A 14,723-nucleotide genomic window follows, 5' to 3' on the forward strand; every position below is an offset into this window, starting at 1 on the left:
GCTAAAAAAAGTTTGTGGTTTTCTATGTGACATGTTTCTGATTGGTTAGATTGGTATCCTCAGGATTTTCATCTCTTCCTTATTCTCAAAGTTCAGTTCTCTTTTTCTGTTCTGACTTTTAACTTGTGTGAGTCAGATACTTGCTCTGTCTTCACAATGGAGGAGAGCACTTTTGGCTGTAAGTATTGTAGACTAAATTAACTCAGGCTTTTCAATCAGCATATTATTTTCTAAAGAAGCCTCTTTTTTAAAAAAACTTTCATTCAAGCACCAGCCTGAAGAATACTTTCTTACAAACATTGAAGTACAGGTAGTCCTCAAGTTATGACCACAATTGAGTCCAAGTTTTATGTTGCTAAGCGAAACATTTGTTAAGTGAGTTTGCCTCATTTTACAACTTTTCTTGCCTCAGTTGTGAAGTGAATCATTGGACTTGTTAAGTTAGTAATACGGCTGTTAAGTGAATCTGGATTCCCCATTGACGTTGCTTGTCAGAAGTTTGCAAAAGCTGATCACATGACCCCAGGACATTGCAACCGCCATAAATATGAGTCAGTTACCAAGCATCTGAATTTTGATCATATGACCATGGGGATGCTGCAATAGTCGTAAGTGTGAAAAATGGTCATAACTTGCTTTTTTCAGTGCCACTGTAACTTTGAATGGTCACTAAATGAACTGTTGTAAGTCGAGGACTACATGTACTCTGTCGTGTTTCTCTCCACGTGCTTTCTTTCTACTTATACAAAATGCCATACACATGATATAGATTTATAGCTATATAATGCTATCTGCTATCCAATAAAAATACACCAGCAGTCACTATGGCCTTATTTGTGTCCATTGGAATACGAACGTAAGTATTAACACAATAATCCTCACCATGATACTGGGATTTTGGGAAACATATTGTACCTGATCCAATACTGTAAAGTTTTGGATTCATGAGACTAATAGCAATCTAGCCTGAATGTAAATGCGATTTTAGTGACAGGAGATTGCTTAATCTTACTAACTATCATATGAGAAAAGAAATATAATATGTCTCAGAATGGCAGAAAACTGGAATCTGGCAATAGGAACAGATGGTCCCTTCCCTTGCACCACCAAGTGCAGGGAGCTTCTTACAGCAAGCTCAGAACCATATAGGGACATAGCCAAGGAGTTGATTGGCGTTTTGGAAGATTAAACTGTTGTTGTTGTGGATGTTACGATAGCTATTTAATATCTTTGTATACCACTCCCCATTATTACAAATCTTGAAGGAGTCTATAATCAGCCATTAAAATATGAAGTACCATACAAGTATGTGTTTTTAAAAAACCCACACCAAACAACAACAATGAAAAGAAAGAATAAAAAGCCTTCTTACAGGGAGAAAGCCTGTAATGAAAAGGTAGAACTTCACACAGAAAATAATGTCAGAGGGAAGGTATTCCTACACAATAGTCTTTTTTCCATTTTTAACAGATATAATATTGGATCTTTGCATGAATTTCATGACCAACTCATTTTGTAGATGTGTTCACAAGACACAGAAATTGGAAGATAGTAACTACAGCAGAACTAAGTAATAGTGCTCTGCAAAACAATTAAATATTTTCTTCAAAACACAGCTAAATACCATTACTAAGAATCTGCAATTGTTGATAAGTACTTGTTCCTATTCCATTCAGTGAAATAGCAATAGCACTTAGCACTTAGCCTTATATAACGATTAATAGTGCTTTATTATAACCCTCTCTATGCGGTTTACAGAGTCAGCATATCAACAATCTAGATACTCGTGTTACCGATCTCAGAAGGATGGAAGGCTGACTCAACCTTAAGCTGGTCAGGATCGAACTGCTGGCAGTGGGCAAAATTAGCCTGCAATATTGCATTCTAACCACTCCACCACCACGTCTGTATGTACATACATATATAACATGAACACATTTATACAATTTACTGCTGCCATGTCCATCCTCATGAATCATAACTCATCAGGTTGGGGTTAACAGTCTGAACACCTTGTCTATAACTGTGAGCCAATTAAGATAGGCAAGATCAGAAAACAGGCATGTAAAGATTTGGAACACACTTTAGTATAATGTGGCTGAATCTTGAAAGCCAGTCAAAGCCTCTCCACTTCAACTTATTTTTTACAAAATCAAAGGTGAATTGTTTTGAGTTTCTTTCTCACATCTTCTGCTTTCCCAGAATTCAAATATCTTTTCTCTAATGGCTCAGCAGTCCTCCTTCTCTGAGTCAAACCTACATTTCATCATAGATAAGTGTAAATAGATCTCCCTCCTCCTAAACCTTTAGTGTTTTGAATATGGCTTGCTTGCTGTGATTTGTGATCTCTGATCTGATTAGAGACTTGATTTGCCTGTGGCTGCCAAGATCATAGCTACTTTTTAAGGGTAGTGTTACGGAAATCCCATGATAAAATCCTATTTTTCCAGTGAACTGCTACATAACTTACTATATGTTGGGGGATATGGTAAGAAGATTATGCCATTTCTTCTGCAATGTACTCCTTTTTTATATTGTCCTATTAGTTGGGCTGAACAAGAGTGACTGGTCCAAGGACATCAAGTGGAATCTGTGATTGTTCTGAGAGTTGACTTTGGGTCTCCCTTATTCCTTCCACATGATTGGCTATTTAACGGCCCAAGTTTTCTGTTTTTGGGATTGAATTGTTTTAACTAGTTACCCATTTAGTTACCTGGATTCTACAGCCACTGTGTGATAAATTTGCAGCATCTACTAAGAACTGACAGCTGATCAGAATTGACAATCAATAAGCAAGCAGAGATGTTTCAGCCAATCAGTATTCAATAATTATTTATTAAGAAAATGTATATATCCTCCCAACTCGTTTGCAGTGACTCCACACTGCTTATAGAAATAAAACCCCAAATTCAAAGCCATAAACCTCCGCTCCTCTGGTGACAACAATTATTCAATGGGTTGTATATCACCCTGGGCTCCCAGACCCAATGGCAAAACAAAGTGAAAGAGTATTAAGGTGGAGGCCAATCTTATCTCTGCGGTGATTATGTTCCACAGGAAGGGAGCCACCACAGAGAAGGCCCTTCTTCTTGGTCTCAATAGATGGACCTCCTTAAGAGAAGGGAACTATATCTTATCCTGCTCTGGTGGGTGGGGTAGACATAGATGGAAATAGTTCTTGAGTACCTGTGTCCCTCATACCACCACATCAGTTTTAAGGTGGGGGGAGGGAACCCTTTCTTCTCCCATGAGCTGTTCAGAGCATCCAGTAGTGGGAGGTGCTTCAGTCTCTGCATATCTAGGCTGGGCTTAATTTGTGGAACGCTCCTCCTCCTCCACAGGACTCCTCCCCAGCATTCCCCAGTTTTGGCTCAGCCTCGTGAGAGATAGGCAGTGCTTGTGATTCTTCCTTGGCCGAAACAGGAAAAATTCTTCCCTTGCTAGCAGGTTTGAAAGTTAATCAGCTTGTCTTTAGAATCCTTTAGCCTTCTAATCGCATTGCGATCTCTCGACTTTGACTTGCATTACAGAGATTGCTCGCATTACAGGGAAGCGCCAATTCGCGCCCCAAAGCGTCGGGAGGCTTCGGCGCTGCTCCGCGCCTCCTCCCCACAACCGATCTTTCTACCCCTGCCATTCCGACAGATTGCCGCAGAGTTTCTTTTACCCGAACAGCGGCGTGAGCTCTTTGCTCCCAACAGAGTCGTATCGCTTTCCTTCCCCCTCTGAACGCCACTTGGGGTGGAGGATTCAAACGCTTAGTGCCTTCCACCCTTCCCCGCCATTTAGCCTTACAGGAAAAGCCATTGGAGGCTATTCCTTCACACGGCAGGAGTTTGCTGCTGGGGAGCGCGCCAAAAGATTAACTGCCAGAGGCCATCTTTTCTTACAAGACCTCGTGGCCACGCGCCTGTATTCCATTTCGTTCTGTGTGAGGTAACTCTGTCCCGAGCAGAGGTTCCCTTCAGGAACACAGGCGTCTTGGTTTTTTTTCTACATTCGAGGCTATTTTTACAGTTAAATTGTTGGCTTATCTCTCACAGCCCAATCAACCCAGCGGCACAACAGCGAGCACCTAGGCCTGTGTCCGCCTGTGCAGGGAAGCTGTTGAAGGCCTCTACCCTTATCAATCTGGGCCTTTAGGCGTTCTCAATTTGGCTGTTTGGTTTCTCAGCACTTAACATCGTGCCACTTAATTAATATTCATATACATATTGTCATATATATATATATATATATGTATATGTATATGTATATGTATATGTATATGTATATGTATATGTATATATGGCAATATGTATATGAATATTATTTAAGTGGCACGATGTTAAGTGCATATATATATATATATATATATATATATATATATATGTGTGTGTGTGTGTGTGTGTGTGTGTGTGTGTGGTTATATAATACAACAACAACAATAGTAATAATAATTGTTATTATTATTATTATTTTCTCTTCGGTATAATATTTTAATATCAATAAAATATTATTACTGAGATACAACTCATTATAGATAGGTATTATTCAAAAAAAAAAAAGAGGAAAGGGGGCAATAAAAACATCATCGGGGCAACTGGTCTGTCCTCAGATCAGGCCCCTGGGCGTGCCAACCGCCTTCACAGTATTGCATTGTATAACAAGCATACTGCAATTCCAACTTCAATCGAAATGGCAGACAGTAGCAGCTCTCAGACCTCATCCTTGAAGGTCAAAGCCAAATCTCAGCACAAACCTAAGCAGGCTAAAGGGAATTCTAAAACTTCAGAAAGGGATGCCATCAGGCGCCATAAAGCTTTACAAAAACAGATAGATAAGTGCACACGGGAGGCGCACAAGGTCTCACAGGACTTCCCCTCCTCCAGTCCAGGTCCGTCTACCCCTTCCCACCCTCCTCCTCCCCTAGATCTCTCCCTCTCATCCAGGTGCAGCTTGGCTTCCCAAGGCCAGCAGGCCCAAGTACCTGGGACACTGACCCTTTCTGAAGTTTTAGAATTCCCTTTAGCCTGCTTAGGTTTGTGCTAAGATTTGGCTTTGACCTTCAAGGATGAGGTCTGAGGGCTCCCGAAGCTACATTCACTTCGACGGCTGCCAGTCTTCGTCAGGATGACATTCTTCCAGAGGAAGTTCCAGAGAGGATGAAGGCCTGGATGGAGCTGGCAATCTGGCAGGGAATCGCAGCAGGTCTTCAACACGCAGTTCTGACCAGGGAACATCCTGTGATCGCTGATTATGATTCCCAATCGCTGATGTCGTCGACCAGGTCGGAGCAGCACTATACCCAGGTACATTTACAAGGGGAAGTCCCCCTCCAAGGGCCGACTGAGGAGGAGGAGAAGGAGGAGGAAGAAGTGGATCAAATTGATCAAATGGAAGAGATTGAATCAGGATCAATACGTGACAGCGAGCCCCTATCAGAAGCAGACCCCTTAGAAAGGGGAATGTCTGAGGATGAGGGCCTTGTTCCTGACCAACCTGTTTTTATAGGCTTATTCCGCCCACAACTTTTCAGATCTCTCTTGTTTAAGGCAAAAAATATTGCACGCCTAAACAAGTCGACCCCTTCTACCACTCCAACTCCTTCGGAAGAGGGACCAGAAGATCTAATTTTCAACCAACCAGTAGTTGAAGCAGAGGTGATCCCAGTTCCTCCCATGTTTTCGGACCTGGTACAGAAACAGTGGGCCTCTGCAGCGGTGTACCCAGCCCCCACTGGACATGACAGGAAATATTTCAATTTGGCCCCTGATTTCTCAAAATTATTGAATACTCCCGAGGTAGATGAACCTATAGTGGGATTAGCGTCCTCCTCCATTCCCAGTGATACGCTGGAAGCATTAAAGCCGGAGGAAAAACGGGCCGAGCTAGCCCTACACAGAGCCCATCAGTCTGACGCGTGGGCCATCAGAGCAGCCACGGCCGCCTCTTTCTTCACCCGTTCTTCTCTCCGCCTCTTACGGGAACATGTCCCTAATTCCAACCTTAGAGCGCACCAAGATATTGCTAAACTTATAGCAGCTGCTGAATTCTCAGCTGACGCAATTTATCATGCAGTCAAGTTTTCAGCCAGGGCCATTACTTGACATGTCACAGCGCGACGCTTACTATGGTTAAAACATTGGCAAGTGGACTTTAAGCACAAATGCAAGCTGGCTTCATCCCCAATTGTGGGAGACAGACTGTTTGGTCCTTCCCTTGATCTGCTACTAATTGAAACCTGAAACAAAAAGAAAATTCTTCCTTCCCTTTTTCGGAAGTCAGATTCTAGAAACCCTCAGTCCTTTTGGAGGGGATCCTTTCGGCCCTTTTACCAGGGATCCTTTTCACCCAGATACCAGAGACCCCCATCATTCAGACCAGGGCAGCAGCCAGACAGGTCCAACTTCGGGGATAGGAGCAGAAGGGGTGGTCAATCTAAGAGATCCTTTTGGGGAGCAGGAAACAGGTCCTTTCGGCGTCCAAGATAACTCTCTGGACCCGACCCCCATTGGCAGATGCCTTAAATTATTCACGGACCAATGGGACTCCTCAACCTCTGATTCCTGGGTCAGAGACACAATTAGATTTGGCCTTGAGCTGGAATTTCAATCCACTCCCCCAGATTTTTTCATGTCATACCCTCTCTCCAGAGACCCGGTTAAACGTAATCTCATAGAAACAGCTATCCAACACCTACTGGACATATGAGCCATCCAGCCACCAACCAACGAGGGCGAGGTTTCTATTCACATCTTTTTGTTGTTCCCAAAAGTTCGAGGGGGTGGAGAGCAATATTGGATCTGAAACTCAACCATTTCTTAGTATATCGCAAGTTTAAAATGCACACCCTGCAATCTATCTTACTTGGCATCAGAAAGGGTGACATCCTCATGTCCATAGACCTGACGGAGGCATACCTACATATTGCTATTCGGCCTTCCCACTATACATTTCTGAGATTCTGTTATAATAACCACCATTCTGAATATGTGGCCCTTCCTTTTGGACTAGCTTCTGCCCCCAGGACCTTCATGAAGGTTCTCGCAGTGCTAGTTGCTCATCTCCGTGATATCCCCATACGACTCCAGTGTTATCTTGATGACATCTTATTTTGTCATCTTCCGCTCATCAAGCAGTCAAAGATACTCAGAACACATTACAATCCCTACAACAACACGGGTTCTCAATAAATTGGAAAAAGAGTCATTTAACACCATCGACTCAGTTAACCCATCTGGGGGCAGTCATAGATATGGTGGAAGGCAAAGTTTACCTGTCACCAGATAGACTAAATAGCATTCAGCAAATAGTCAAGGAGATCAGGGGTCTTAAGAGGGTGTCCCTAGAGGAACTATCAAAATTGTTAGGCAAGAGATCATGTATCTCTATCATCCCTTGGGCCCGGCTCCACACTAGATCCCTCCAGTGGTTCCTGCTCCTGTACCAGCGCTCCGGCCGAAGCAACTCCAAATACAAGATCAAGGTACCATCAAAGGTCCTCATATCTCTCCTCTGGTGGACCAGACCAGTCATCAACAGAGGCTGCCTCTTCAAAGAGCCACACAGACTTACCATCACCACCGATGCCAGCCTGTTTGGATGGGGAGTGCACATTCAATCGCTCACAATCCAAGGCCGCTGGTCCGCCACAGAACAGTTGTGCAGCATAAACTGGCTGGAGCTTTGAGCAGTACACCTGGCTCTCCGCAGCTTCCTTCCACAGGTACACAATCAGCACATACTAATATTGACTGACAACGTAACAGCCAAAGCTCACATAAACAAACAGGGGGGCACACAGTCGAAACATCGCATGTGAGAAGCAGAGTGCTTGTGTCATTGGGCGGAGAGCAACCTACTTTCCATCAGAACAGCGCACATTTTGGGTCTGTCGAATACACAGGCAGACTGGCTGAGCCGGGCCACAATCGATCAATCGGAGTGGCACCTCCATCCGACCCTGTTTCACGAGGCGGTCAGGACATTTGGACAGCTGGTGGTGGACCTGTTCGCTTTCCCCCTCAACGCTCAGCTCCCGAGATTTTTTTCCAGGTACCCCTCGCAAGGAGCGGAGAACTTCAATTCGCTCCGCTGTCATTGCCCCCCGGGACTTCTGTATACATTCCCGCCACTTCCACTGGTTCCCAAGGTCATCCAGAAACTGCTAGACGAAAGGGTGGAACTACTTCTAGTAGCACCTTACTGGCCCAGACGGCCGTGGTTTGCAGACCTCCGCAGTCTATCCGTATCAGCACCATGGAGAATTCCGCCAGCCAGGGTCTCGCTAACCCAGGGACCCCTTCAACATCCGGACCCTCAATGGTTGCACCTGACCGTCTGGAGGTTGAGCGGAGTCGTCTGAAGAGCGAAAAGTTTTCCAACAGAGTTATCGCCACTATCCAAGCCACCAGGTGCCCCTCAACAACTCGCATTTACAATGCCACATGGTCCAGTTTCTGCAAATGGTGTACCAAGTCTCAAATTGATCCCATCTCCATCTGTGGCTCAAATCCTAGAGTTCTTGCAAGAGGGACTTGACAAGGGATTATCACCTAATATGTTGAAAAGACAGGTGGCGGCCTTGGTGTCAGTTCTCACTTGTGAAGGTCTACTATCTCTTTCCCATCATCCTTCAAGGAGTTTCCTTTGAGGAGCCACAAATTTACTCCCTCCAGTGGTACACCGTTATCCCACCTGGGACCTTAACAAGGTCCTCGTCGCACTCACTAAGGGCCGTTTCGAACCCTTGAAATCGTCACGTCTCCAATTTCTGACGTATAAAGTAGTTTTCCTTGTAGCGATCACTTCTGCTCATCGTATTTCGGAGATTGCAGCTTTGTCTATCAGACAAGATCTTTGTGTTTTCCATTCTGACTGGGTGGTCCTTCATCCTGATCCTACGTTTATACCCAAAATTAACTTGGTTTTTCATAGGGCACAAGAGCTGATACTTCCTAATTTTTGTCCCAGACCATCCCAAGGGTTGGAACTACAATGGCATAGGCTTGATGTGAGGCGAGCATTGCAAATATATATCAACCGCACAGTGGCTTTCAGAAAAACGGAAGCCTTATTTGTGTCTTTTCAGCCCAACACTCAGGGATGCAAGGTCTCACCTTCTACAATAGGCCGTTGGCTACGGGCCGCGATAGCGAAAACGTATCAGACTCAATCCCTGCAGGTGCCCAGGGGCATAACAGCTCATTCAACAAGGAGCGCCGCAACATCGGCAGCGTGGGCCACACAGGCACCAATAACTGAAATTTGTCGAGCCGCAACCTGGGCCTCTCCATCACCATTCATTAGGCATTATAAAATAGATGTGTTTGCATCCGCTGAGGCCTCCTTTGGCAGAAGAGTTCTGCAACGGATCCACAGGGACCAGGAGGAGATTCCAGGCCAGACGGAGTCCCTCCCGTAGGACAGGCCAAGCTTTGGTATGTCCCACTACTGGATGCTCTGAACAGCTCATGGGAGAAAGGGCATTGGTATTTACCTGACACGCTCGTCCTTTTTGAGCTGTGAAGACCATCCAGCCCTACCCTTTTTCCATCTGGTGGGGTCCTGTTTCGGCCAACGAATTGTTAGGGCATTGAGGATGAGGGCATTTATTTATCTCGTCTTTGCCAAAAATGGGGAACGCTGGGGAGGAGTCCCGTGGAGGAGGAGGAGCGTTTCACAAATTAAGCCCAGCCTAGACATGCAGAGACTGAAGCACCTCCCACTCCTGGATGCTCTTCACAGCTCAAAGAGAATGGGCGTGTCAGGTAAGTACCAACGCCTTTTCCCTCCTACTAAGATAAACTAAAATTGAAAGTGATTCATCTGCTTATGGTGGTATATCACTTGGCAAACCATTCTGGATATTGTCCCCTATATCCAGTCCTGCTAACCTGTCCTTATGCTTGCAGACCAAGAATAAGGGCAGTCAGCAAGAAAACTATGTCAGCATGAAATCTGCTGTCCCAATTGCCAGTCCCTTTCCTATCTCCCCCGTGCAAGTTCTGACTTATTGCCAATGATGCTGTCCTGATTATGCATGATAAGCAAAATGATTGGTTGATTCTTCTGGCTTGGCAGTCCTCCCTCTTCTGCATGTCATTACCCATTGGCAGAAATACCCATCAGTCACATTGCTGCAGCTGGAATGGGATGGATCGGGCTGCAGGGCTCTGTGTCCATCACCTCCAAGTTTCTTTCTGTGCTGTTCTTTCTCTTCCTCCTCCACCCCCTTCTCTTGTAATCCACACTGAATGTAAATGTAAAAAATAAAAACTCCATGTAAATCAAAACCACAAAGGGAACTGAGTCACAGGCAGCGCTTACTTAGGATTTCTCTCTTCTACTTTTCTTTAGGTTGGCAACAGCTGCCAACTTCTAGACCTCTTCATGCTCTGGGTGGTTGGGAACACTGGCATTTCCATAATTTGCAGTTTCTGCCTTGCACTAAACTGGCATAGATTGTAGGTATAATACTACTGGCCGAGCAGGGTTTTTTTTGTGGTTGCATATTTTTGAGAAACCAGTGGCTTGGTGCTGTTGCATGCAGCTCTTTTGGAAGGCAGTACAGGTGATCATTGACTTACAACTATTCACTTAGTGACCGTTACAATGCCACTGAAAAAAGTGACTTACAACCAGTTGTCACACTTATGACTGTTGCAGCATCTCCATGGTCATGCGATTTACATTTGGATGCTTGACAACTGACTCATATTCATGACAGTTGCATTGTCCCGTGTTGATCATCTTGTTTGACGTTCTGACCAGGAAAGTTAATGGGGAAACCAGATTTACTTAACAACCGTGTTACTAATTTAGCAACTGCAGTGGTGCACTTAGCAAATATGGCAAGAAAAGTCATAAAATGGGGCAAAACGCACTTAACAAATTTCTCACTTAGCAACATACATTGTGGGTTCACTTGTGGTCTTAAGTTGAGGACTATCTGTAGTGGAATAGCAGGAGGATGGGTTGACCAGGGAGAAATAGCTGTTAATATTGATTAGTTAATATTATAATTAATAAACTAATCAAGGAGAGAAGCAACCTAGAACTAAGGAAAAATTTCTTGACAATTAGAACAATTAATCAGTGGAATAACTTCACTCCAGAGGTTGTGGATGCTCCAACGCTGGAAGTTTTTAAGAAGAGATTAGACAACAATTTGTCTGAAATGGTGCCTGAGCAGGGGAGTGGGTTGGACTAGAAGTCCTCCAAGGTCCCTTCAACTCTGTTATTTTGTTAATATGCACCCATCAGCCCAATAGGCACTGCTCTGATACCATCCTTGACTTGGCACCCGGTTTTGCCTTCAACATAATGAGTAATAAAACACAACAGGTGTTACCCACCTTGTTACCCAGATACTGTTGATTAAAAGAGGAAAATGCTACCTTAAGACTGAATGTAAGGAGATCTAAGAAAGACTGAGATATGTCTTGCATGGAGCCCAGACAACACTGTGGGATTATGGCAGGAAAAATAAGCTGTTGGGGACTGTTAATGTTGCATTTTGGTATAGATTGAAGGAGGAGAAAAGAAGAGAATAGATGAATAAAGGTGATGCTGAAGATGCTGGCTTTATGGAAAACCAAACCTTATTCTTCCCAAATTATTCAAACTGAGATAATAATTAGTCCAGGGATAGAATGCCCTGTGAGTTAATCTTGCCCTTACCCCGATTTCACCTCATATGTATCTCTACACTATTGCTAGCCCTTCTTTGCTCTGCGTGCATTTACATTTTGTAGGAGATGCAAGGCACAAGGGTTAGGATTTGTGCCTTTAACTCGGTAGTTAAGCTTTGTGCCTGCTGTGTCTCTCCCCCCCCCTCTTCCCCCCACCCCGGACTCTGCTCTTCGTTGCCATTCCCATAGCTGAACTTGAGAAGACCCATCTTTCTCCTCCTGAGTGAACAAGACATTGGTCCTTAGCTGACATGCTATTTTTGTGAAGATGCTGTTTGTGTGAGGTAGGTGACGAGCTGGCACGGGTGGATCAGGTGGCTTCTCTAACCGAAGGGCTTGGCTTGCACATCCACTCGTATGAAGAAGAAAAAAACACAGACAGACATTTGAAAACCTTTGCTTCTCTAGTGACAGACAATTTCTCTTCTGCCGCTTTTTGTCTTTGCTAAGGAAAAAAGGAAAAGGCAGACGGAAATAGAAGGGAAGAGACAACAGCTCGAGGACCAGATTCTTCAGCTGCAGCATTTCAAGGTAAGGGCTGATCCTGGATTGACCAGAGCTGTATGTTTTGAGACATGCAAATCACACATTTGGGTAGCTGGGAAGAACCTGTTCCGACATGAAGCAGCCTGCGTTGTCGGAGTCTGTCTGCTCCTGCTAATCAAATCCTTACTGGGTCTCTCTCCCGTGTGTGATTCTCTATTAAAATACCATGTTATTGAAAAGGATGGAGGGAGCAGAATAGATGATGGAAGGGGGAGGGCATTTACAGCAGGCACCAGAATTTGGCTACCGGTTTAGCAATTCACAACATATCCTTTGAATTGGAACGGATGTGGATTTGGGTGTGTTCACTGCATTGCTTAAATGGTTCTTTTCCCAGCTATGCAAACAAGGAGGCTGCTTTTGTGTGCTTAATTATGGGAGTACTTGATCTCTATGGTTGTGTAATGGGGTCTGTGTATGTGTGCAGGTGTGCCTAAAACTGCAGAGCTATTCAAGGGGTATATGCAGCCCATACAGTGAAGATTGGACATAATCTGCATTTATAAATTAAAGGGATTCCCAGTTGAAAACTTGAGATTACATGCAAAGAACTGTATATTGATACTGTAGATACTGTAAAATATTGTATATAGGTACATTGTAGGACAGATTAAACCAGGACTACCATATCTGAGCTACAGAATGTTGGGCAATCAACAGTTTTCTATATCTCTTTGATTCCATCTAGTGATTGTCTGGAATTTTGCAGCCCTAGTACAAATCGATGTATTTATCTATAGATGTAACTAGTTTGTATTTACTGATTTGGATACTGCTGAAAGTCAGATGCATCTTGAATAAGATCACCATCCATGGTAGTGCAACTGATTTTCAAGCAGGACGTTCCAGATTTACGCTCCAATACCTTATGTGGAAAGGAATAGAGGGCAGTTTAAAACAAAGATTCTTCTCAAAGAGCTGGCTGCCCCTTTTGGAGAATTTTAGATGTTTCTAATCACCTTTTATTCTACAAATCTTTCTCTTCTAAACAAATTGTTCCTAATATGACAGTTTGAAATCCTTGATATTTTAGCCTGGTCAGTGCCTGCATGATAGATTTTCATTAGTACTTCTGAGCTTTTCCACTGAAGCAGAGGAGATGACTAATGGATTAGTTTACATGTACACCTAGGTATAGTGGAGCACTTGTACCATTGATGCCTTGCATTCTACAATCTGGTTATTGGGCATTATCCTACCCCCACAGTGTGAGGCTACGTAATACAGATAATTTTCCCCTGTGTATTTTTATGCAAAGAGTGTTATAATTCTGAGTCTGTGGGAGGGATAAGTGTCAAAATAAAGTAGCTGGAAATTGTTGGAAATAATGGCCACTTGTTGTACTTCAGCCTAGAGCTGCTGAGACAACATTTGGAATTTCTGGGCATTTTCTACTTTTTCCTTGGAAACATACCTTCTTTGAATGGTATTCTCCCCCCCCCTCCCCCATGTATTCTTATCTTGGGGGCAGCAACTAATTTTTCCCCTCCTCCCCCATGTCATTCTATCTGAGGGACTGTGAAGTGCTCAAAATGGTGTGATGCTGTGGCCTCCCAGCACAGTTGCTGCTTCTGCCACTTGCATTGGTATTTCTTCAAGCAGCTGGGGTACTATTGCTTATGCGGGTTCACAGGGGTTGAGGCAAGCCATGTGTTTCGTCAATAAAACTTCTTGTCATCAAGGGGGAATTATGTTCGTTTGGAGATTGAAGCCACCTGTGCTAGACCTTTTAAAAGATCAGATCACGTTTTAATAGGAAAAGCAGTGTTGAATGCTTGTTTAAAGAACAACCGTCCCTAATTGTTAACCTCCAGATATGTTGGACTTGATTTCCAGAATCCAACAGCCTGGTTGGAGGAGGCTGATATAGACATGAATCGAAAAAGAGAATAGATTAAAATGCTTTTATTTATTTGTTTTCCAAGTCAGCCAGGTGGTGGCTGACTTTGAAAGCTCTTATTCAAGGACAGCACAAACTTCAGGAAACTCTTTTAACTCTTAGCTAACAAAGATCAGTGTTGGGCTATACACTGCTACAAATTCAAAGTTTTGCTTTTTTTTTTAAGTGCTTTTGAGCATACAGATGCTCATCTCCATTTAAAGCACCTACATCCAGGATGGTGTGGCTGTTCCTGAGTAAAGGAACATTGGGTTTAAGGGGTTGGCAGACTAGGTGCATAACCATACAGACACTCCAAAATCCCTTTCTCTTTTTAAGACCAAAACACTTTGCAGTCATGATGTGCTTGGCCTGTTAGTGATTGGACCAATACCCAATTCTTGCAGCATAATCCTGCCTCTGAGGATTAGGAATTCTTGAAATGCTTGAAAGTGACTTGAGGAAGGTATAGAATTCCCTAACTGGTACCTTCCAGATGTACTGGACTTCAAGGCTTGTAAATTTCTAATCCAAATGACCAAAGGCAATGTGAGGTAAGGAATTACATCACATAAAAATTGAGGGAAAATTCATTTACATAATTCTCTGCCACAACTACTAAA

General features: G+C 43.7%; 1 protein-coding gene across 5 annotated transcripts in view; it reads left to right on the forward strand.

Annotated features, from left to right (window-relative positions):
• The window catches only part of PALM2AKAP2 (PALM2 and AKAP2 fusion), a 248,614-nt gene that overhangs the window by 30,673 nt on the left and 203,218 nt on the right, over nt 1-14,723 (forward strand). For 4 of the 5 annotated variants that reach the window (XM_026672320.2, XM_087957561.1, XM_026672319.2 and 1 more), the window contains exon 2: nt 12,126-12,206. In XM_026672320.2, the coding sequence (XP_026528105.2) occupies nt 12,126-12,206 (81 nt within the window). Of the gene's footprint in view, nt 1-11,884; nt 11,960-12,125; nt 12,207-14,723 lie in introns of those variants that run through there. The other variant, XM_087957562.1, reaches the window with a different exon arrangement.

The sequence above is a fragment of the Notechis scutatus genome, chromosome 2, assembly GCF_049901735.1.
Source record: "Notechis scutatus isolate UNSWTSFEM ecotype Mainland chromosome 2, rNotScu1.2, whole genome shotgun sequence".
Taxonomy (NCBI): Eukaryota; Metazoa; Chordata; class Lepidosauria; order Squamata; family Elapidae; genus Notechis; species Notechis scutatus.